The sequence below is a fragment of the Neopsephotus bourkii genome, unplaced genomic scaffold, assembly GCF_033783945.1.
Source record: "Neopsephotus bourkii isolate Nb327-2 ecotype Australia unplaced genomic scaffold, CSIRO-AGI_Nbou_v1 NB_846, whole genome shotgun sequence".
NCBI classification, from domain to species: Eukaryota; Metazoa; Chordata; class Aves; order Psittaciformes; family Psittacidae; genus Neopsephotus; species Neopsephotus bourkii.
This window is the reverse complement of record NW_026901342.1, coordinates 19,554-45,106: the sequence shown is the minus strand read 5'-3', so window position 1 is coordinate 45,106 and position 25,553 is coordinate 19,554. Positions and strand designations below refer to the sequence as shown.

General features: G+C 39.1%; 1 protein-coding gene across 5 annotated transcripts in view; it reads right to left on the bottom strand.

Moving 5' to 3' along the window:
• PIEZO2 (piezo type mechanosensitive ion channel component 2) overlaps positions 1-25,553 on the bottom strand; it is a 52,934-nt gene that overhangs the window by 12,757 nt on the left and 14,624 nt on the right. For 4 of the 5 annotated variants that reach the window (XM_061356282.1, XM_061356281.1, XM_061356278.1 and 1 more), the window contains 14 exons: positions 23,764-23,872; positions 22,751-22,816; positions 19,277-19,443; positions 17,883-18,058; positions 11,658-11,825; positions 8,720-9,109; positions 7,088-7,346; positions 6,394-6,576; positions 5,726-5,978; positions 4,854-4,986; positions 4,249-4,396; positions 3,920-4,134; positions 1,709-1,867; positions 215-362 (listed from right to left, as the gene is read on the bottom strand). In XM_061356282.1, coding sequence (XP_061212266.1) covers positions 215-362; positions 1,709-1,867; positions 3,920-4,134; positions 4,249-4,396; positions 4,854-4,986; positions 5,726-5,978; positions 6,394-6,576; positions 7,088-7,346; positions 8,720-9,109; positions 11,658-11,825; positions 17,883-18,058; positions 19,277-19,443; positions 22,751-22,816; positions 23,764-23,872 — 2,574 coding nt within the window. The remainder of the gene's footprint in view (positions 1-214; positions 363-1,708; positions 1,868-3,919; positions 4,135-4,248; positions 4,397-4,853; positions 4,987-5,725; positions 5,979-6,393; positions 6,577-7,087; positions 7,347-8,719; positions 9,110-11,657; positions 11,826-17,882; positions 18,059-19,276; positions 19,444-22,750; positions 22,817-23,763; positions 23,873-25,553) is intronic. The other variant, XM_061356280.1, reaches the window with a different exon arrangement.

Here is a 25,553-nt window from a genome sequence, read left to right as displayed (position 1 = left end):
GCACAAAAGAGAAGCCATTTGAAATGTCACTTGTGGTGACTGCCAGCTAACGTAAAGTACCCAATAGCCTGAATATTTCTGAACATAAACACCAGGTGTGTCTCCTAACAGACATTGTGGTGGATTTCCCAATTGTTTAGGGACTCATGATTATTTCTCTTCATTTCTGCATGGGGGAGAGAAGGCCTGGATCACTCATATGGGGCTTCCTTACTTTTTCTGACTCTCGCCAACACTTCAGGATGAATATATGAGCATAGATGTCTTCAACACAGATCCAGCTGGAAAGACTGAGCGTGGTATCAGTCCAAACCCAGTCCATTACTGCTCTCAGCTCAGTCAAAAATGGAACCAGGCGGAACCTAAGGAATGAGCAGATAACTTGTCAGAAATGGGGGGATCACATTAAACAAGCACAGTGTGTACATGACAAGAGGGAGAATTAAGCCAATGTTAAAGGACAGTTTAATGGAAGATTTGCAGACAGAAATACAGTCATATCCTGAGATTGCACAGCTAGTACTGGGGGTGCCTTTTTGCCACAGCTCATGTTCCTCTAGATCTCTTTCTCAGGCTATAAACACGCTTTTGCATCATTACGCCCAGTAATTGTGATTGAGCCACTGATGGAATAGCACAAGAGATACTTGCTTGTATCCTCAAATTCCTCTGACCAGGGAGTGGAGTAGAGGAACATCCTTTCCACAGGATGGTGGGAATTTGTTTTATACTTCCTTACACCAAGTGGTGCTTGGCTTTTCTGCAGTAGGTGAGCAGTCATTAGCTGCATGTGGAATTGGGCTTTATGACTCCTGAATAAGCAGCAGCATAAGGTGGGCTAACAGGAAACCAACATGCGTAGAGTAGCTCTTCAAAGCTCATCGTTCCCTTTACCAGTCCCACACTTTTCTGCTTGGCCAGGTCAAAAAGACTATTTATTTCATATGAAGAAAGCTTTCCTCTGTAACTTTTCCTACCGGAATGCAACAGGCCCATACTGCAAATACTGAGGAAAGGCTAAAATTATTCCAACTTTTCTGTGAAATATGTATATGCTTTGAACTGGCTTAATGACAACATCAAAGCATAAGTAGAGGGTGGGATATGCCCCCTTAAAGCCATGTTTTCCTCTGAGGTGACACTGTGCCTATTACTTGCACTAGCTCTCCTAACTCTTGAAGTTTTAACTGTGCAGCACTTCTCAAGAGATGATACACTAAGTAAACATTTTTTGACGTATATCTCTTATTTCTCATGTCTATTGTCTTTCACTTTATCCCTCTCACCTGCTGAGGTACAGCCTGTAGACCTGCTCCAAAGATCAATTTGGGATTTGATCCCTTGCTACCTTTTGAGACTGCAAAGCAAATAACATTACCTGTTTACAAGGACAATATGTACCCCATCTCTGTTCACAGATAGATTTCTTAGTGTTAAAAATGTTTCCTCCATAGGGGCCTGAATGGCTAACTGGTATGTCAGGCTTCCAGATTCAGAGTGGGAGACTGATTTTTCTGAAATGTGCATTCCCAAAATTGATTTTTGTGCATGTGTGGGCTACAGAGGACACAGGGCATATACAGAGTGTGCTGTGCAAAACCTAATGTTTCATTTCCAGCAGCCTGTGAAGAGAGTCATGAATAACTACAGCATTTCATGGTAACAGATCCTTATTTCACAAAAGAAAGAGGGCGATAGGTTTACTTACCCTTGAAATAAGAACAGGTTTACATAGTTATAACTTTTTGTGAGGAAGTTGCCAAGAACACGAGTTGGATATCCGCAGCGTATCTGATATGCCGATAAGCCAAAATAAACACATTTCACAAAATACCAGAGCTGGGCAACTGTATTCTGGCTAAATTTCCTGTAATGGAAAAGATAGATAAAGGAAAATTATGAGTTTTGTGTCTGTGTATGACCAAATTATCTTGAAATGTTCTGTGGTCCTGGCAGTTCCCCTTTCCTAAGATCCTGTGAGAAGCCCTTTGTTTCTGACCCTGCTGTGCCAGCTTAAAACAGTACTTGAAAGACACTGGATGAGAAAGTCTATAAACAGCATCTGTTATCACCTCAGGGTCACAGGGGAGGGACTGGGAATAGGCTTCCTGAAGAGCATAAGCTCTGGGGCAGTGCCCTCTTGCTCTGGATGCTAGAGATGTCTTGCTGCCCAACCCAGGCCAGTCTGCCCTCAGCCCCATGACAGTGCATCCTGCTGTGAGCCCTGGGTAGATACTGATTCTCTTGGCTTTTCAGAGGGCTGACATCTGGACTGAATCTAGGCACCTTTAATGGGTACTTGTGTTCTCAGGGGCACCTCCAAGGTCATTAACTCATAGAGGAATTTAAGTTGCTGTGATTTCTGAAGATCATCTTTTTCACCCTCTTCTGCTTGAATCAGGTCTAATGGCACCAAATTGTTAGGGACTTGCCCAGTTGAGTTTTGAGCACCTCTGAAGATGGAGATCCTACACTGCCTGGGCAGCCTGCTCCAGTGTTCAGCTACTGTCATTGTGAAAAGATTTTTCATCATATCTAACTGGAATTTCTCCTTGTTTTTTTTTCCCAGTGCATGGTCTCTTCTCCTATCTGAAAAGAGCTTAGCTCCTTCTCAGTGCCCTCTTAACAGGTAACTGAAAACAGCTCTTCACTTTCTGTTTTCCAAACTTAACTAACCCTCTTTCCTCAGCCTCTCCTAACACATCATGTGCTCTATTGCTCTGACCCCCTTGATGAATATGTGCCACTTCTGAATGCAGTTCAATAGCACTGTGGAACTGCAGGAGATGCCTCATGGTGGATCTGTGAGCCAGTCATGATCCAGTATTTTCAATTAGATACTCCAGAACTACTTTCATTAGTCAACTTGCCCGGGCTTCCAAGAGTCAGACTGACTTAGAGGATACAGGTGCTTTCAGATGCAGATTTAAGATTAAAAAATTGAAATTAATTGTATAAAAGTACAGAAAATGTAAAACATCAATGCACAGTAGATGGGAGATCCACTTAAAAAATGCATTTTTGTTTTTCAAGTTGGGGCAAAATAACTACTGCACTGAGGAAAAAGAAAACATTTGTTTTGAGAGGAAATTAAACTTTTCAGTCTTTCTTTACACCACACACCTATTTTGGGTTTTTTTCCCCGATAAAATAACTTGACTGTTAATGAAGAATAATGTGCCCAGGTGATACACTCATTTCAATGGAGTGATGTAAATACTTCGAGGCAATTTAAAATTGTAAATAAGAGGGGAGTTAGCACTAAAGAGGGAACCTTAACACCTCCTCAGTGCAGACTGAGGTGATAACTGCCCTGAGCCATGCAATGAGAAATGTTAGATTCGAGAGTGAACCTGATCAGACATGTGATACAAGACTTCATGCAGCAGGTGGCCACCTCCACCTCTAGAGCCATGTGGCAGGAGCAGGGGAGGAGAACTTTTGCTCTTCACAAGAGGCATTGGTTTTAGACATTCTTCAGTGTAAGGAGATTTAAATCCACAGTTCACACATTCCAGGAAAGTGGTAAATTATAAATTACCCTGAGAGAGACATTTTCTACTCACTCTTCTAAGCCAGAATGCAGGAGTCTTGGGAATGGGGAACAGAATCAGAAGCCAATATTGTCTCAGCTGAGTACTATAATCACTCAGTTACAGGCAAGTTCTCTTTCACCTGCTTGCATTTTGGCCTAAATTGAGAATATTTCTGGACATACTTTATATAATTAATTCTTCCTTAAACTTATGTTGGCCACAGTTACTGCTGTGGACAGGCACTCCAACATTTTGCTTAGGAATGAGACCAAGAAGAATTCTTTGTGATTCCAAAGCTTAGCTATAACCATCCCAGATTTAAATACAAACAACTGGTAGAACATCAGTATTCAACCTGTATTGTCTGATTATAAGGATTATACCTTTCTGTCACTCCAGGCAAGATAAAGAACATCCAGAAATGTATTCCAAAAACAAGGATGACCTGGAAGATGACCTTTCCCATGACAGTCTTTTTGAGGTACAGTGCTCGATCTACCACCATGGTACCAAACTGAATAAGCACCATCACCAAAAATGCCTCTGGGACCTGGTCCTCTGATAAAGAAGAGGTGATATCTGCTGCTGCAGAGTGTTTCTGAAAAAGAAAATATAACAGAGTGGTCGAGGAAGGAGGACACTCATATGATACTTTGCATCTACAGCATGTAAATCCACTGAGGATTTACAGATAGACGCCTCTGTGACATACCCCAAAAGCCCAAAATCCAAACACAATGATGATGAAGTCCACTGTATCTGCGAGGAACATCAGCACATACACATCAGTCACTGCACTGTAGTCTGGGTGAATAAGATTGTAGAAAAACTGTCTGATGGGCACATACACCTGGAGAGTCCTAAAACAACATAGACCGAAAAGTGATTTAACACCACTGTAACTTGCACTGAAGAAAAGAATGTCTGGGTGTGATATGACTAATGTTTAAAGATAACTAAGATCTATTCTGATAGCTTTCACAGGGCTTTGCAGACACCAGTCCCTTGTTCTGATTGCTTCTAAACCACTGTATTGCACTTGTTCAGTAGAAATATGCATAGCCTACCAAGTTCACACAGGGTATTTAGCTTTTTTTATCAGGCAGATGCTATTTGAATAACTGTTGATTTGTCTAAAGTTCAGCTGGTGGGATTTAGAGTAAAAGCATCTGCATACAGTGAACTGTTATCTGTACCCATTCAATCCCTTGAATTAACAGAAGTAGTATAGTAACCCGCTCTCTTTAAAATTCTGATTTACTCCTTTACTTTTTGGACCCTTTTTCCCAAACCCACACAACTCCTCACATTGCTCACTTTTTAATTGTAAAGGCCTTGGCTTTGATCATTTGTTCTCGCAACTTTTCCATAAGAAGCTCTTTTCTAGATTTTTGCTTGATGCTTAATACACTGCTTCCTTTCTGGCTGCTGTTTCGTGTACTGGTACTTCCTGAAAAAACAGGGAGGAAAAGAGAAGCTAATTCAAAATCAAAGTTTAAATACAAAAACTAGAAAATAATAAATCTTTAGACTTCCATCCTGTATATGAGTCCCATATTTGAAAGAAGCTTTAAAATGAATTCTTACACTTTTTTTCCAATATGGCAAAATTTCGAAAGCACCCAGTAAAGGTTTAATCACTGGCAGATCAAAACTTGATCAACAACTATAAAAAAAGAAGACTGGTGACAAAGGCAAGTATTTGAGTGATCTGACTCAGTCATTTCAATTAGTAATATATACATTCAGGCTAGAGTAAGCCTGTCCATTTTACAAGATGGGACAGGTAATCCGTTTCGGTATTCCTAATCAACTTTTTCTTACTTCAAGTATGATCAAGTGTAAATATGAAAAATACATATGCTTTGCATTCCCTCTAGCTGGAGATTATGCTGAACCAAAAACTCTGGATCTGGGCCACACTGAGCATTCCTTTCCCAGCTTTTGGATAATGTAATTTTCAAAACATACTGAATCACAAGGTATGTCCCTCCATTTGAATTTTAAGAAGGCTTGGAGTATGTTCAAACATGAGGATACTTTGGTTCATATCCTATTTCCTCACTGAGAAGCAGCATCGTTCAATAGCCTCTGGGATCTCCAAAGCAACTGGCACAAGGTTTCAGCAAGATGATCCTATGGGAAATTAATATTTGCTCTTCAAATCCTAGAAATGCCATGACTTTTACCTCTCTTAGATCTGTGTGAGGAGAAGCTGGACCTGTGCGAAAGCTGTGATATACTGCTAGAGCTCTTCCTCCTGATGGCAGTCTGCTGCTCAGGGAAGTGGACATGGATGGATTCCACTGATGCTGCAAGATTGACAGATTTCAAAGAGGCAGAAGAGTCTCTCCTGCCTCCTGTCAGGGAAAGCTCATCATCAGTATCCTCTTTATTACTGGAATTGTCCCCTTTCTCGTCTTCATCCCATAATCCATGGCACTAATGGAAAAAAAGAGAGCATTTCAACCTTGTACTTCTGTTACGGTATTTATCACAGGCATTGCTAAGCTCAGTCATGTGTTCGCAAGGATGAAGAAAATTTCATATATATCATAGGATCATAGAATCACATAGGTTGGAAAACACCTTTAAGATCAACAAGTCCAACTGTAAACATAACATTGCCAAGCCGACCATTAAACCATGTCTCTAAGTGCCACATCTACACCTCTTTTAAATATCTCCAGGGATGGTGACTCAACCACTTTCATGAGTAGTTTGTTCCAATGCTTGATAACCCTTTCAGTGAAGAATTTTTTCGTAATAACCACATAAGTGACTGTAACACGAGTGACTAAAAAAATTAAAACTAAAAATTAAATATAAAATAAGAAACTGCCAGAACTCAGATTACCTTTAAAATGGATCTGTGGAAGAATAAAGCAAGGAGCTGAACAAGATCATAGTGCACATAACCCTCTTTTTTCTCAATGCCAATAATATTGGGTGGATGGTAAGGTTTATCTTTTGTGTAATCCACATGTTTATTCCAAGGAAAGAAGCCGAACTGGAAGAAGTACTTGATGACAATGGCCACCTGTTCAGAAACACAACACACTTGGGGTGTTTTATAATCATGGCAGGTACAAAAGCCTTGTGACATTGAAAGGGGAGAAATATGGCTATTTTGGCAGTTTAATGAGAAGATAAACAGGAATATTCATTGCTACAGAGAAATAACAGTTCACATTTTGTCAGTAATAAAGTCAATCAACATTACCAACAGATAATTCTCAGAGGTACCTGAGATGCCACAAACACTGTATACTGTTTCTTGATTACCAATTATATAGTAGGCATTTGCAAATGGTCTGTTCTCATAACTGCTTTACATGCCAGGAAGGATATGATTACTCATTGCAATGAATAAAACACAAACAAGACGATTTTATGCCACAGAAATTGCCAAGGACTTTAGCAAATATTCCTATTAATATGAAGGACCAAAGGGCCCTGATTCTAGAGATCAAAACCAGAAACGATACCATACAAAGCTCACAACTCAAATTTTCTGTGCTAGACATGGGATTACAAAACCAACAGCATACCTCTGTGTAGACAATGGCTGTCATCCAGAAACGTTTGCTTGGCCGAGGAACAGACAGCATGGCCCAAAGGAATATAAGGATGGGAAGCACCAGGGTTATCATGGAGGCAGAGATCATGTGATTAAGGATGATCACAAAATAACACACCATTTCTGACCGGGCCACCAGCGTATTGTACAGAGCATAAATAAGAAGCAAGACTCGAGGCTGACCAACATAGAACTTCTCTGACTCCTCCAGCTCATCATCATGAAACATCCTGTGAGGAGCAGAGTACAGTTAATGAAATTAAAATTAATTTCACAAGAGCTGCTTTTTAAGTTGCTACTATTTTTCCTTTTGAAAAAAGTATAAAATTTTGCTCCTGAGTTCTATGAAAGAAAAAAAAAAAAGAAAAAAAGGAGATTTGGTATTATAATCAAATAGCCTGATTCAAAGCTCAGAAAACAAGAATTTCAGGCAAAATAACTGTTCTGTTTTCCACTTTACTCAGAGAGTCAGCCTGACCCAAGATTTTCTACAAGAACCACTTTCCTACAGCTGCCCAACCAGTATATCTCATGTATATCACACCATGCTGGCGTGGCCCTGCCTGGATACATATCTGATTTATTACCATAGATGGGAATTTGCAGAAAATCCAGAGATTCTTCAGGAGCTGTATGTTACGAATACTCCTGTGACATAAGATTAGAACATAATAAATGCCCTTTAGCATTAATGTCTACTATCTTCTCCCCTTTACCTCACTCATATAAATATAAAAGGCAGCAAGAAATCATTAAATGACTTTCAGATACATTCCACAATTCTCTTTGCTTAATCGTAAGGAGTGCCCTGGCCTAAGAAGAGATCTCACTGAAAAGCAAAAATGACTTTGGAAAAACAGGATAAAAGACACTACATCTACAAAGTCAGATCTACACAGCCTCTCTCTCCAGATGCAGTCCAGATGCAGGCAATTTCTGAAAGTTATTTCTGTGGTTTCAGAATTTGTCCTGCATTCAGGGAAGCTCTCCTCTAGATGAGTCAGACCAGAAAGAAAAGGAAGGAAAGCAGAGGCACCATCCCCACCTCAGTGCTGGTTGTGCTACTGAGCACAGTGTCTGAGAAGCAAAGAGGGGATCATCCTATCCCTTATGAAAGTAGTTAGCAAGGTGGTGTCCCTACATAGCCCTCAGCTCCTACTGACTTAAACAAAATCTCTGCCAGAGGTCAGAGTTTCCCTTACAGTAATCCAAAATAATTAAAGGAGAAACATTTTCCCAGATAGCCCTGGAGGAAACTTATTTGAAATCACAGCTGCCTAGAGTATGGGAGCCCTCTCCACAAAGGATATTTAGAAAAGCCCTTGACCCCATGACAACTGAGCTCAGAAATCCAATGCTAATTGCAACAATGATGTGTGGTATCTGGGGAGAAAGAAGAGTCTTTCCAACCCGAACTTGAGTAATTTTAGAAACCTGTAATTAGAACAACTGCACACACGGGAAATGAGCTTCTTAAATCAAACTTAGTGCAAGGCCTGTATCAGAAACTGGAGGCTAGTCGGAGACAAAGAAAACCAACCCAAAGTTATGACAAAACTTCACAGGCTGGAACCAACAATTTTTCCCTGTCAAAGGTCCTTACTTGTTCAGAAGTAGCTCACTAGCCGTAAGCTCGTGTGTCAGTGGAGGGAGAATCGTGTCAAGTTTGTCCGTCCGACTATCGTCTGGGCTCACCATCATGAGGCTCTTACCAGCTGAGTCATCTGGGGAGCCAAAGGGAAGGTGTTCAAAGCTGACAGCTTTGCTATAGGAAGGTGGAGCTTCTGCATTGCTATCCATAGTGGAATACAAAGGCACATCGGTATCAGGAGTATATGCAGCTCCTTCTGAATCCAGGCTATAATCTTCCACCTCCTCTTCCTCTGGCCTTGATGCTGAATGAGGTCCTTCCTCTTCATGCTCCCCTTCTACCTCCTCAATGGTTTCTGTTGTCCCCTGACGAGAATAGAGCATGGTGACCTGTGTAGGTTCACTGTCAGAAACAGACAGAGAGAGAGCTGAGGCTTTCAAGGCTCACCACCAAAAGAAGTTTAACTGTACCTTTACGTAGACAGCTGAGCAACCCCATTGTGTTCCCATGCCTTCAAAAGTCATATAATCTGGTAGAAAATATATTGTCATGATCTCCTTTTACACAGATGGACCATCTGGGTCCACCTGCCCTCTGAATGACATCCCAGGGAACTCACGGTGATTCATTATCTTTTCAGCAGCAAAGGGAAAAATAAAATCACCATCAAGAGAAACTACACTAACTTTCTGAAAGTAGTTCAAACACTTTGTGGCCAGAATGAGGGCTTGCTATTACATCTGTTTGAAGCATGCTCCATGGTGAATGATAGGCAGCAATAAGGTTCCCTCTAAAACATGGTGCTTTTAACAGCCATTGTATGGGTGCTGTATGCAACTGGAACTGAATAAACACATCAACTCTGATTAAAAAAAAAAAAAGAGAATAAGTAAATTGCTAACATGGACAAATACAATCCAGATTACAAAACTGTTCCAGTAACAGGCTATTTTGCTTACCTTTATATTGTCCTATGTTCTTCAATACAGTTTTCTTTTTTACCTTACCTGCCTTTTCTTCTGTGTGTACCTATTCTCTTTTCCAGCTGTTCTTATTCACTCTGTTCAGTTCTCTACTTGTTCAGTGTACTTTTCTTGGCTTGTCACAGAAACATGGAATCACAGAACATTTTGGGTTGGAAGGGACCTTAAGAATCATCCAGTTCCAACCCCCCTGCCATGGGCAGGGACACCTTCCACTAGACCAGGTCGCTAAAGGCCACATCCAAGCTGGCCCTGAACAGTTCCAAGGATGGGACAACCACAATGTCTCTGGGCAACTTGTTTCAGTGCCTCACCACCCTTACAGTAAATGACTTTTTCCTTATATTTAATCTAAATCTCCTTCTTTAAATTTAAAACCATTACCCCTTGTCCTATCACTACAGGCCTTTGTAAATAGCCCTCCAGATTTCTTGTAGGCTCCCTTTAGGTACTGGAAGATGCTCTAAGGTATCCCCTGAGCCTTCTCTTCTCCAGGCTGAACAAGCCCAACTCTCTCAGCCTGCCTTCACAGGAGAGGTACCTTCCTCTGGACCCGCTTCAACAGGTCCCAGAGCCAAATGTATTCCATCATCACTGTCTTAATGCTCTGTGCTCTGCAACAGTCTCAGCTGATGTAAACTCATGCAGCTTGGTGACTCCAGATGGGAATCCGGATACCATAACTTTAAAAATATTTTCTTGGGTTTGCTTCCAACCTTTTCACCCCTCACAAGCATTTTGGTATCTCTTCCCTCAAACAACACTTTTTTTTCAGTCTCAAATCCAGTAGCTCTCCATAGGTTAGACAATAGCCATCAACTTAGTGGTTTTTGTTGGATGCATGTCTTTCAACAGAGATAAAACCAGATTTCACATAGCTCTTATGAAATGAATGGGGCCATGTTTGCATCTAAGGTACAACCTTTTAAAGAAATCTGGCACTGGTAAACCTGGCTGGCCATCCCATCTCCTGCCAAAATTGAGAATTAAGTTCCATATCTTTTTCTTTTACACTGCATCCAAACTTATTGTGGCTACATTAGATCACTTTCTTCATAGCAGGCTTTTAATTAGAACATGTAACACTATTATTAGGTTCTGTGTTTTGATGATTCGTGGCAGCACACATCCTGGTTAAAAGGCAAAAACCCTAAAATCTCTACATTTCAAAGCTGATCCACACTGAAAATTTGCATAACACTTCAACCATTGAAAAAGAATGATATAATGTGCCATGAAATGTCATATTTATAATGTTTATAATGGTAGTTGAAACACTGTTTCCAAATGTCATGCAAAACCCTGGGTTTTACCTGCTAAAAAGTGAGTGAATGGCTCTGAACAGTTTTCTGTTCCATTGAATATTAATAGCATTCACTATCTTTTCATAGCTATTTTCCCTTTCTTAGTTCCAACACCTTACAGACTGCAAATCAATAGTAAATGATCAAAACATATTTAGTAATCTTTCCAATATGGGGAAAACAAAAAAATTGAAAGAGCAGGGCCAGTGTTTGCCTATCTTAGTTTCTAAAATTAGATACCTAAGTCCATATTCAGGATAACTGATTAGCTGAGAAACTTCACTTCCAGCTTCCAATTTTAATATGAACAACCATCATCTTGGTAACTGCAAATCAGACTCTTTTTTTTAGCTGAATAAATACAGATTTTAGCCTGGTTTCAGACAGTCAATGTAATGTAATGGAACAACTTTTAAAAACACATGAATTAAGGATGAAAAACAAAACAAAAAAGGAATAAGAAATGAAACAGCAAATGAGTCTTAGATTATGACCCTAACTTTGAACCTCAGAATCGTGCCACAACACAGAAGGGAGTAAAGCTTCCATTAACCATGCAAACCACTCTGAACACCACATATCTGCGAATGCATATTTACATACGCTGCAGTAAGTATAATGGTAAGGGTAAATGAGTGAACAAAGCATGCATGAGTTAAGCACCTTGACACTATACTGCCACTGTCAGCTGATGAGGAGGACATATCCATGCTCTGCATTTTACGAAGCCTAGGTCGAGCGCGCTCACTTGTTTTAGGAATAGTGTCTGGTCCATCTAAATCATCAAGGGTTGACTGCCTTGAGAACAGCATGGTTGCTTCAGTGTAGCAGCTAGCAGCGCAAACAGTTATAAAGACAGTGTTAAATACAAAATGATATTACCATACACATGGTTCATTAAACAAATATGCTCGCCATGCAGCAAAACATTGACACGGATGAAAAAGGTTCAGAGAGAAGATAAGGATTTGTTTAGAGTTACCATATAAACATGCTTCTATGCACAGATTGCTTATGGTCATACTCATATAGGGGCTACAGAAGCCTAACAGCTACCTATTCACTATTCACAGAGATATGAAACCAGCATGATGCTCTACATGCTTTCCAGGGCACCAACCTGCATATATGAGGGCTTTATTTTCCCCTAAAATTTCCAAATTCCACAAAAATGTTTTGGGAAGTCTCCTCCTCTGTACAAATCCCATTTTTTTAAATTATATACTGTGCTGAACCTTTTTACACAGGTACAAGCCAATTTCCTAAAAGAGACTTTAAAACTGAATAAGCTCATACTCCACAAATAGAAAAATAGCTGTCAGACATTGGCTAATCCTCTTTCCAAACCAAAGAGCCAAATCGGATATGTTACTTAGCCAGTAGATGCATGCCAAATATAACCTGCTCTGCATGGGATGTCTTTAATCTTGATATTTAGTAGTAAGCCCCAATGATTCTTTCCAGAAGATTACATTTATTTCAGTCACAGCTTAAAAACTATTTCAAAATCAGTAATACGCATATCTTGATAAAAAAAAAGATATAATAAACCCTTATCTCCTTTCACTTATCAAATACAACAGGACACAAGAGACATACACCATACATTGATACATTTCTGTGTTATTGATGAAAAGAAGAACTAGATGAGTTATGAGAAAGAAAGTACATAATTAAATACAAGCTTATAACATAGCAACAGGAAAAGAAGCAAACACGTTAATGACATATGGTAGGTAGAAAAATTATTTCTCTCATAAATGTAGATGTCTATGAAATAAGTTGAGGGACCTGATGTTTTAACACATGCAGTGACCTGCCTGAGTCTCTCAGATAGAATGAAAAGAAAAAGAACCCCCAAAAGCAAGATTTACACACTGCTTTTCTTCTTTTGAGCCCACCTGTGTTAAACTAGAGCAGTGGTAGCAGGGGATTTGCTCCCTTGGCAAGCATTATGTTTGTCCAGGGTCAGAGAGAATTGGGAAAGAGGTCAGGAGGGAAGTGCAGAGTCGTTTTCCATGTTACTTTGGTCTAGCTAGCTTAAAGTGAGAAAAAAAAATCTGCTGGCATGAAGTGACATTTTACAATTGTTGCCTTAAGGAAAATGGGTAGGGAAACAGCAAAATATGTGAAGAAGCTTACACTCACTGACAGTCTTTTTTTTGACAGAATGGGATGAGGCTAAAAGCATACTTTGTTAATAGAAGAAAAGCATCACCAAGATACCAAACGTAATGTGAAATACTTTCCTTAAAAACGGTATTAATGGCAGGGCACCTCTCTCCTGCCAGTTCACTTGGCATGCCACTTCATTACTTCTGTGTGTGTGCAAAGGCATACAAGCATCCTCCAGACAAAACCTGGAGGGCTGTCTGCATGTGCAGGGTTTTGATGAAGCAGCAAATGCTGCTTCTTATAGGAACAGGAGATCCACCCTAGAGGCCTGATTCAGAAGCACAGAAATCGGTCAGATCTCCATGTTACTGACTCCAGGGTGTCATGAGGAAGCAGGTTTCCCTTGCACATACACCTATGGTGTATAGCCAGGCTGTACTATCAGTGAGGTTTTGGTGCTAAATACAGGGAGATGGCAGCAAGTAGATGATCTGTTTTTGCAAGTAGATGATCTATGTTTTGCTTTCTGTCTGCGTGTTACGATGTTACCCACATGATATTTTACCTCTCAAGGGCTGAGGTTGTTCTTTTCAAGAGCAACACCTCTTACTAAGGTGTTGAAGTATTTTAAATGCAGATGTAGTTCAGAGTGAACCTTCCAAGGGCCTTAAGCAGAACAGCTGTTAAAATTGAAGAAGCACATGCCTGTTCATATATTTTCACTGAAAGAAACATATGCCAGTTTCCTTCCAAAACATGTGAATTCTGACCCGGGTCCCAGAAAAATCAAAGGGAAAAACATCTATTAATCCCACTGGATAAAACCATTTGCCCACATGGAGTCCCTGCAATAATTTGGCTTAAAGCTATTTTAAATGAAGGATGAATGCATCATTAGAATTACTGACTGAGCAGCTGCTCTGTATCCTTGAATGTCAGGAGATGTGTATGAGATGACAGCTGTAGTATCGTCCGTATATTCTTTATGTACTTTAGTAACATGCTTCCAAACATGGAGGAAATGAGAACACCAGTAAAGTGGAGAGATTTACACTTAGCAAACCTGATGTTGACTCAGTCATTGACTATCACATAAATTTAATCCAAGTTTATCTTCCTGAGTGACTTGTCAAATTTGTGTCCTTGGAGACCTTGGAAAGCATTAGCTTCTTGAAATCATCCAAGCACTAGGTATTTTAAATTGAAATTAAAAGCTGAAGTTCAAGCTTTTTCTATAAAGTTGATCAGGTATCCATTTAAAAGGGGGATATATATAGCAGAGATGGTTTTATCCTCAGCAAGCAGGAAATTTCTTACTTTATGACTTCCTTTTTGCTAAACAAATTTACCCTTCCCAGAGAGTTTATTTGTTTAAGTGGTGACTTCCAAATTTTCTGGCTTTTTTTTTTTTTCTGTTTTGAGTTACTGACTGCCGTTACCTTTATTAATTATTAAACTCCCCACATCTGCAGGCAAAAATCCCAAATAGCTCAAATCTTTCACACTCCTAAATCAGACCAAGATCTAGTCCCAGGCTGGAACTTTCCTTTCATACTTTCTCCTGCCTCCCAGAGCAAATGTTACTTCTCAGGTACTCACTACGACAAGCCCTATTCTCACATCTGGTGAGGGAAGCACAGCTGAAAAGTAGTGTCCGTAAACACCCTGTTTACTCTTACAGGAGGATCAGGGGATCCCTCCTTCAGCGCCTATAAAAACCTACACACAGCTAGGGTTGGGAACTGAATATGTTATTGTGATGGACAAAAACTGATACAAACCGAACTGGATACAAAACCTTGGATATTCTGAAATCTGACTTAGGACCTGTGTCTTGCTGCTATTTCATAATCACAGGCAATCTCTCATAAAGGCAGCCAAGCGGTTTTAGCAAGTTCCCTACCATGTTACTGACATTCACAAGCTGTTTAACCTAATAAGTAGTTCATCAGTCAAATGGAAACAGCAGTGAATGCTGTACCATGCTAGCTCCTGACCCTTTCTGGTGGTGTTCCTTAAAGAGATTGTTAAATATCAACACCAGTCTCTTCTCCTTTTGGCCCACTTGAACTTTGCACTGTGCATTTAGGATACATGAGAACATTTATACATAAAGAAAAACACCCCCCCCCCCCCCAACTTTATGAATACCTCATTGCACCTTTAGCTATTGTATAGAAAAAAGACTAATAATAAATGACAGCCCTATTAAAAGAGAAAATCCCACAAAGGATACTCTGCAAAACAATTTTTAGAGCTTTATCTAGGTTAAGCATGACATCCCTGGATAGGACCTACAAGGATCAGCCCTGAATTTCACAAGAAATGTACAGTTCCTGCAGCTGATCAGAAGGGTTGTTCTCCCTGAAAATTAGTGTTCAGAGCACTGAGCAGATACCTACAGGAATTCCTGTCCTGAGGACTGAGGTATATATGTTATTATAATAGAATAGCCCTGTGTACTTCCAGACATGCCCATCTTACTTATGGACCTAATGTTTACTACAGAATTTTGTGTATGGCAACCAAGGAAGGACAGACAGGATGCTGGTTAGGAACCTCTGCCCTTTCCCAAAGTTTTCCATTGCAATCCCAGATCCATGATCACACAGATTCTTTAGATTTAATTAGCTGGTTTTATATCTACTGGAAATCATTACTTTGAAATGTAAAATGTCCCCTTCCCTATAGGCAATTAAAAAAAATCATGCCAGAAAATCACATGAAGTTTAAAACACTTCAAAATTCTAAAAAAGCCTATAAGCACTTTTGTAATTCCAGGAAGAGACATGCAAGGCTGCCCCAATAAACAGATGGCGTTATCATTCAATCAGCAGACTCGTTTTTGCTTCCTCTAATTACAGGTCATTATTATTATAGCAGATGTGCATAATTTGTAAATACTCTCAGTGCAAGAATATTTGATTGTTCATTACCAGAAAGATAATTTGAGATTAGATAAATCAGTCATAATACTGCCTTGCTATTCTTTGTCAATAGGTCCTGTGACATCTGAGGAAACAGAGATGACAGTAACACATGTGAAAGACTTAACTTTTTCTGTTGAAAAGCAGCTCTGCAGAATCATTAAATTTGAATCTAAGTTTAAATAGAGATTTTAAATGTGTAAGTACGCTTAAAGCAGTGTAACAAATGGGCAGTTATTCTGAGAAAAAACCCTTTAAGTGGAGCTTAACACTGGATCCCATCTCATTGAAGAGGCAGAATTTACACATGAAAATGACAAGTTGTTTGGGTTTTTTGCCTTTTTTTTTTTTGTAAATAATTTTGGAATTGGCTTCCCTTTGCTTCTAGTTAAGGTTCTTGCTAACATGTTTGTATAATAATAATTTCTTCTACCTATAGTAAACAGTGTGACGAACCAAAAACTATTTAATGAAAGCAGGACTGATATTACTATCTTTTCTGTAGGTGAGACTGAACTTTGTGGAGTTAAATTCTGCCCTGCAGATATCCAAGTGGCTCCAAGTGAGCTGGTAATAGAATTTGGCTATCCATTTTTCTCACGTCATCTGACTCCTGTAAAACTTTGAGACAAAACATAAAGGTGTTGCTTAGTTGGGTAGCTAGCCACCAAAAAGGTTTGCTCAGATTTGCTGTTTTTACTGGCGTGAACCTCTCAAAGGCCACTGCTGCCCGTGAGGAACAATTTGTGAGTATTTTGTTGAAGCAGTCCTTACAGTCACACTCTTACACTTACTTTTCAGTAACATCAGAAAGGAAGACAAGCCCTCATTATTTTTAGTCAGCTAACATCTAACCATATGTCATTAGTAAAAGCTAAGCATAATTTACTGTACAAAAAAACTACCAAGTTTGCTGGGAGTATCAAATGTAGCATGGTACTGCCACACTTCAGAGAACAGGAGACAGTAGAATGCAAGAGATTATGGAACAGCTTGATTTCCAAAGCCCTCCCTTCTCCCTCTCATGTTGGACAACTTCTGCAGTCACTTAAGAGTCAAGAACACGAGGGACATGGTGGGAACAGGCTGTCTCTGTAAGACAAGGAAGTGAATGCGTGTGCCTCTGTGTTCATGGAGCAGCAGGAGCATGCAGTAATTTTGGCAAGGGATTTGATGGCATCTATCTTCAGAAAAGAACGAGGAAGGTGTTTTTCCTGAACTAGTATTTGATCCACAAACTGTGTAGCTCTGCTGGACTGCAAACACAGCAGTTAGGAAATCAGGCTCTTTAAATGATCTTTGGCCTGCATATACAAGAGGGGGAATTTGTTCTCTCAAATCCATATTCTCTCTCAATGCATAGCCTTTTTTTGATTTGTGGGCAACAGACAACAATTTATTTTACAACGACAAAATATTTGCAATGAATGATTGTTCCCAAAATTCATGCCTGAATTCCTAAAATACTACCCCATAAGCATCCTCAGCAGGCTCTTATTTTCAATTAATTTTTACAAGATCAGAACCTCTGTTAGTGACTCTTAATTCTTGAAAAAACAGAAAGCAGTAGAATAGCCATAGATCAGAACCTCTGTTAGTGACTCTTAATTCTTGAAAAAACAGAAAGCAGTAGAATAGCCATAGAGTGGAAAAGGAGCTAAGCCAACAACTGAGTCCAACACTACAAAGGAATAGTAACATTATATCAGACTTTTCACTTTTAAAAAGGCATGGATAAATCAAAAAGGGGATTCAACACTGATTGGAAAGTTCATTTAGACGTTATCTAGAATTACATCTATTGCATGATCCCTCTATCGTTCACAAAATAAAATTAAATCAATACCTGGAAATACTATCACGAGAAGCTGCTGAATCTAAACTATCCATTCTTTCAGATGCTTGCAAACCAGAAGCTTGACCAGGATTTTTATCAATTGAATCCAGTCCTGACTCCTTAGAAAGTTTCATCATGTGGTTCTGGTAATACAAATGGATGCTTTCTCGCGTTGGAACGTTTCCCTGTGGAAGAGAGTAGAGATAGAGGAACACGGCAGGGGGGAGGTGTATTCTTCGAGGAACTAATTTCTCCTGTCATTTGGCAAGGAATAGATCAAGGATTATGCAAACAGCTTCATAGTAAACAACCTCCCACTCATAGTTCTTTTTCAGTGTGCAAGTCAGACTCCGACTTAGATTACCATAGCACAGTATTCAGTTTTCAAGCAAAACTGGATCAGTGTAAGCGGTTTCAAGCAATATTTAGCCAACAAAACTCTGCTGGGTGAACTGCAGATCATTCATCATAAAAATGAGATGTGCGCTGGGACCGTGACACAGCCTGTACTTCAACAGCTTTTGAGATATCTCTTTTACATAGCTTCACTGACTCTAAGAACAATCATACATCCGAGTAGTGGTCAGTAGCAGGTATTTTAAACAGGAAAAAAAAACCTAAACCAGGTTATAGTCAAAAAATATTTAGTTTTTCATTACAGTTCCCAGCTAAGAATCTATTCTTGAAGTATGGATAGAGTTGGAAATGAAAATACATGAAAAAGACCTTTACTCTTTCTCTATGAATTCAAGATCAAGCAAGTTCATGAAAGGATGGTTTTTCTTACTGTCAACCCAGATCTGGGCACAGAATCAAGTCTTTCTGACCTATTATAATGCAATCAAAATTCTGAAGATGTGTCATAAGAATGAAACTCAGAATTTTACAGCCTGTTCTTGGACAGAAATACATCCAACTCATTCCACTAGCAGTTGCATTGATCTCAGAAGATATAATGAGAAGACTGCTATACTTGGACCGTCATTTTTTTTTGACTTATAATGAACCCTTATGCAAGGACTTTTTCCAGATAAAATAATAAAAACACTCCAAGACACTACCTGTACTTCCTTTACTAATATTACTAGTTACTACTATTTCAAATCTCTATACTGTCCCTAATATAAAATTTTCAAACTCTTAAGTCTTGTCAAAATAAAACGTCTAAAGAGCAAAATCTGAAACGCAGGTTCTTCATTAGATTTGTTCGGATATAAACTGTGTTGCTTCTTATTTATTGTTATAAAAGAGCAAGCAGTAAAAGAGTCCAGACCTGTTTTTTTAATGCACATGTAAGTGAGATTTTTGCAATTTTTTTCATTAACACAATGATCTGAAAGGACATTTCGTTTGTCACTGAGCTGGAAATGGCATTAACAGGCAAAAAAGACCAAGGGCCTTACCTTCTTAATCTCCCTGGTCAGCATACAGCGTTCGATTCTTAGTACAGTAGAGATATCAATGTGTTCTCTTGAGATGGAATTAAGCCAAGCTGTAAAACTATCTAGTGTTGCCAGGAAAAGGACCCAAGTGAACTTCAAGATATTAAATATCCTTTTGATGATGTTATCTAAGGGAGAGGAAAAGCAAAAGAGAGTTAATGAACTCAAATATCTTTTATTGTATTTCTACTAGGAGTTAGATTAATTTTTCCTTTATTACACAGTAATAATAACAACAATCCAGGCTGCAAGACCCTGACATAATAAGGAATCTCTGAACACAGCTGGAAGGCTTTTGCCTATCTAGGCCATTTTCCTGCCTGTATGTCTTATCATCTGGAATCCCTTTTCCATCCTGTAACTCCCTGGTCCTGCAATTGCTACTTACATAAACAGTCCCTAATTTTACAGACACTCTATGCAGAGGTCTGCAAAATGAAACCCAAAGATCTAGACATCTCCTGAGAGCTATTCAACATCCCCAGCTCCTTTGATCTCAACAGCCACTCAGCCAGCATGTTGAGCTGAACCCATCTGTACCTGTCTATTTACTTGTGCACGTTTCTCTCTGCAGTTTGTCTTTTGTGCTTGAACCTTGCTGAGTTTTAAAGTCTAATCTGCCTAAACAGTCTTTGACTCTCTCCTAGCTTTCCAACTACCTAAACAAACCACTCTGTATTGATTGTTTCCAAAGTCTCTCTTTTTTTGAATAGGCTACATTGTGTCATCAGTGATCTCAGATCAACTAGCCCAACTAGGATAAATCATTTATCAAACATGACTCTTGCACCATTTTGCCAAAACAATACACTTTCCCATGAGTGGGCCTTACTGGTTTATACCGACAACAGTAGCTTTAGTTTGCTCTACACAGGTGTCCCAAGTTCTTATTTTAGTAGTTCCCTTAGCATTACCAACTGCGCTTCTCAGCCCGAAACCAGAACTTTCAGTATATTTTTCTTTTACTCACAAACATGCACACCACACTACAGTTCTTCTTGCGTAGTGTTGCACTAATACTAAAAAAATTCTTTCCATCTAGCCAGTTTCAGAGTTAGTTGTCCCTGCTGGGTTGCAAATTCCAGAGAATTTGCTATAAAGATCGATTTCAGAGTAACCAGACTAAGAAATACCAGAAAATTGCCCCTAATCTACATGCAGGGACAAAACGTTTGAATCAGATACTAAGGAACCAACCAACCTATGTGCTAAATCTTAACGCTTTCAACAGCTTCACTTCTTAGCTGTACCACAAGATGGCATGCAAAACTTTGTGGAGTGCACATTAGCTCCCGAGAAAGAAAGCAAAGGTGAAGCTATAATAAAGGAAAAGATATCCTACGGAGGAACATGCATGTGTGTGCAGGCAGGGTTGCATTCACATACGTGTAGAGTGAAACTAGGGAAGAAAACTGTTAGTGGTACATTTCTGTGAAGTGGATGCTGAAATGGCAGTATGTACCATTTATCTGAGCGATACCATGGAACTGGTCTGGTCTGGAGCATTTAGCCCCCTTTGCTTGGTCATACAATTATTTAAATAATATTTTGCCCTTTTTTGATTTTTTCTAGGTCATTTAGAATTAAAGATATTTTATGATTTATCTACTTATTCACCCATACTTCAACATGAAGATCTTGTAGCCAAAGGAAATCTTTTGTAAATTACTTGTAAAGCTGTTTCTACTTCAAGACCCATTCATTCCCTTCAAATTCCAGGTAATATTATGAATAGGTTAAAAGAAAAGTATCACTCATACACAAAAATATACAACACATGAATGTTCTCTGTTAACCCACACTTCCTTTCTGTTTTGGGTGACATGGCAGGGCGGTTGGAACTAGATGATCTTAAGATCCTTTCCAACCCTAACTATTCTGATTTTATGATTCTACAATATATAATTTCTACTACTGACTTCAGCAGAATCACAGCTTTCACGTTAAATTTATGTTTATTATTGACCACCACTGGAATGCCATAGTCTCCTGTTTTGCCAAGCACTTCCAGTCCAATCTGAAAGGTCATTTTTCTCTCTGGGATAGAGGTCATGTGGTATACATTTTTAATGATGCTGTACCTATTCTGGCAGCTTTGCTGTTCTCAAAACTTTTAAAAATAATCTTTTGGGGATCGATTTCATCTAAACATCTTCAAAAAGGGAAACATTTATGTTTTGAGGACTGTTATTCTAACTCAGAGGGTCAAATACAGAGAAGGCTTCTCTCTACCTGAGTGTGGGAGAGAGTATTTGATCTAAGGTTAATAATGATACTAATTGCCAGCTATTTTTTCCGGCCATCTTCATTAACAAATTATACCCAGGAATGGTCAAAGTATTTCAACAAAAATATAAATCACTCAAACTGACTATTTCCAATACAGATTAATTACAAACCTCATTCTCTTTCCCTAACTCCTGTGTAGCACCAACAATATTTACCTAGAAATGTGTTTGAGTGATTCACTTCAGTGTTTTAACACAGGTAACTGTGCTGTCAGTAAGTAACAAATAAAAAAGCCCCAGATCCCACCAAAAAAACCCTACAGGAATGCAACTTGTTTGAGACCACTGCACCTGCGAGAAAAAATGACATTTCCCACATCCTTGTAACATCTTCCACCCTGTGGCTCTCTTAGGGGTACGATTCTAACTGGAACTGTGGGAACCTATTTTAAATAGAGAAGAAAAATAGCTTTTGAAGAAAAAGTCTCCCTCAAGGTAAGCCACAATGAAGGCTTACTTAAAAGGAGACTCTGTTTTCTTCTTTTACTCCAGTTAGAAACAAAAAGCCTAGCACAGATTTATGATCTATTACACCTCCTTGCAGCAAAACTTTTGATATGGGCAAGATCTTGCAAACTGCTGGCATTTCTTCTCTTGTGCAGATCATCCTTACGTCTTATTATGAATAAGAATGTATAAGATTTGGAGAATCCAAGCTTTTAGAGATTGTTGCACCCTGCTGCATGGGTGAGTACCAGGCAAAAGCATTATATTAACCTTGCTAAAACACACTAAAAAACACAAGGTCTTTGTGCTAATAATAACATTTCAATCCTCAAAAAGAATGGAGATTTTCACACAGGGCTGTATGAAATCAAGACTGGAAGCAAGAATACATGTAAGTTGCTATATAAGTAAATTATACATCAAGTAATCAAGTCTGAGCCTGCACATGTATTTATTAAAGTGTGTAGAGAATGAGTACAGTAGCTAATAGGGCAGGAGTGGAAGTTCCTATCCTCAGGACTTGTAAATCTGGCAACTAAAAACTCGAAAGTAGTTTGAAAGTCCTCACTACACATTAGAGTGGATTGTATGGCTTTTATACAAGCCTGGGATCACTGCAATGCTGTCTGTCATATGTTGCTCATGCCACCATTCACAAGTGCATTGTAACAGCAGAGAAACCCTCCTTCTGCCTTCATACCTGGCCCATCAGATTTCTTCTTGACAGGTTCCTCCTCACTATCTTCACAGTCTGCATCAGTACCACCTATTGAAAACAATGAAACAGTGATACTGTAGAAGGGTGGGTGTAAATGACATTCAAGCTAGAAAATGATACAGTTACTAAGCAGTAGTGATGGGTCCATTACCTCTCACTGTAACAGAAAGCATATTTCCATTTCTAAAGGACTCAAGTGAGGGGACAACCCTGTTAGCAAAGGTGTTCATGGATGACCACCGCTCTTGTAATTTGCAGTGGCATTTCTTACTAGATAGGCTGCTGAGCAAAATAATTTGTTGGTATAAACCCAGGGAATTTTGTGTGATGTATATTTACAGGAAGAACTGAGGGGCAGACATACGACTAACTCCTTCTATCTCGTATCAAGCAACTGCAGCTACAGCTTCAGTGGCAACAGACACTTTGTCTTGCAAGAACTCTACTTGCACAAATGTTTTCATACAGCTGATGCTTTCTGCAATGTGTTGAGCCTTACTACCTGGCAAAGTTCTGGGCATATGTCTTGCAACTACATAGGAAACACATATATTCCTCTCTTCTCTTCTCCAGTGTCTCACTATGAGGGTGGTGAGACAGAGGAACAGGTTGGCCAGAGAAGCTGTGGATGTCCTGTCCCTGGAAGTGTGTAAGGCCAGGTTGGATGGGGCTTTCAGCAGCCTGGTCTAATGGAAAGTGTCCCTACCGATGGCAGGGGGGTTGGAACTAGATGATGTTTAAGGTCCCTTTCAACCCAAACCATTCTGTGATTCTCTTTTATCTCCCCCAATGAACATTGTGTAGAACAGAAGAACATAGCTATGGCTGGCCTTGGCTGCTGCAGGGAGAGACAGCCACCCAAAGACAAACTGATTTTTCCAGTTTCTTGTCAGAACTGAGAACCCTTACCCTCTAAATCATAGCTGCCTTTCACTACCAGGAACAACAGGCAGTCTACTTAACACTATGTTTTTGCAATGAAAAAGTCTACCTACCATCCCCAGATCCTTTTCGCCTTCGCTTCTCTTTCCCAAAAGTTTTCTTCTCTTTGCGCCTCTGTCGTAGTGCTGTTTTAGGGTCAGTAATCCAGGCCTGATAAACAAACTGGAAGGAACAAACTCATTTATGTCAAGATTCTTCATGTTTTGAGAGTAAGCCATAGAATAAGCCACAAGCAGGACTATATAGCTTGAGTAAACACATTCAGATCTGCAGGGGTAAGGAAATATTTTGGATCCCGACTCAAAAAACCTCTGCTGCAGATCTGCTGAGTTTTTCATGTGCTATTTTTGCAAGCATAAAACCAAATGTGCAAACACTTGTGGGTGAACCAAGTTTCATTAGAACCCATAAAAAATCATGCTCTGAACGTTAGGAATTAATACCCTGTTGTCTTTATGGGCTACTTCACCTGAATCTCTCCATTTAATCCTGTATTTCTACTTTCTAATTTTACAGGCAAGATGCAGAGTAATGGAAACATTAAGTGCTGCAATTAACTAACTAAAGCATCAAAAGATATACTGATATCTCAGTACAGGTATTTGTGCTTGCACATCTTTCATACGTAAGGTATTTTTATACTCATCTGCAGATCCCAATGGAACATTTATATTTGCTATCTGTGTACCATACCAAAAGGAATTCCTCAGATTTCATCCTCATTTTGACAATGGCTCCCTTTGTTGCTTCAGATAAGTCAGTTATGAATCCTTCTGCTACTGGTTTTCCAGTTGTAAAATGAAGACAGTAATACTTACCTATATAGCCAGAGTATTTTATGAGGCCAAATCCTACTCACAGCACTCACTCAGATCAACAGTCTGTTGACCTGTATGACTACATGAAGCATAGAATTGGCCTAAAATATTCATAAATGCTATAGCAATGGATGAAAGTAAAAAAGTAAAAAAAAAATAAAAATATCCTAAAGTAACTTCTGAACAGTTCTGCTCAAGCTGTGAAGGAAGGTTACAGAAAAAAAGAAGTAACACTCATATCTTTTTTTCCTATACAACATAAAATGTGAAAAACAGAGACCAAAGTAACTATCTTCTCCACATCTCTTTAGGACAAAAGATGTTCCTTTGCTCCTTCTATAGTTTTAATTGAAAAATGGCAATCAACTTCATTTGGCAATACATTGTCTTCTACGTCTAAGCAACAAAGGCTGGTAATAGAGACAGGGCAGGAAACACATAGATGCAGGCATGAGCACAAAATAAAGCACAGTAACAAACCAGGTCTATTAATTTGCAAGACAAACATGCAGACAATGACAACACCACACATGTATCTCAGGGAAGCTGGAACAGTCCCTCATAAGACAGAATGGTAAAATTTCTCTTTGGTTTATTTCTATATCTTAAATTTGCATAATACAAATTGCTTTGGATTATTAGAAGTACTTTTAAAAAACTGTCAAACTGACTTTAAAGAGAAAAATACATTTCTCTGTTTTGTGAATTCCACACCAATGTAGAAGAAATTAGCTTGGTACTGTTAATAAGAAGATCATCTTCCAAATGTCTCAAGATCTGTACCTTTACTTTTATATGTGTACAAGCAGCATATGATAAAATACGTGGCATCAGATGTACTGGTTTCTCTTTGCTTTGTAATAGGTGCTTTCTAATGAAGGCTATCTGGGGGAATGTTACGTGAACTGGTTATCTGTGTGACAGCTAAGTGAACTAATACTGTATCAACTACTGCAAATCAGAAACTGTCAACATCTGCTGAAAAACCGCATGCTAGTCACAGGCATAGCATGAATAAAGAAATT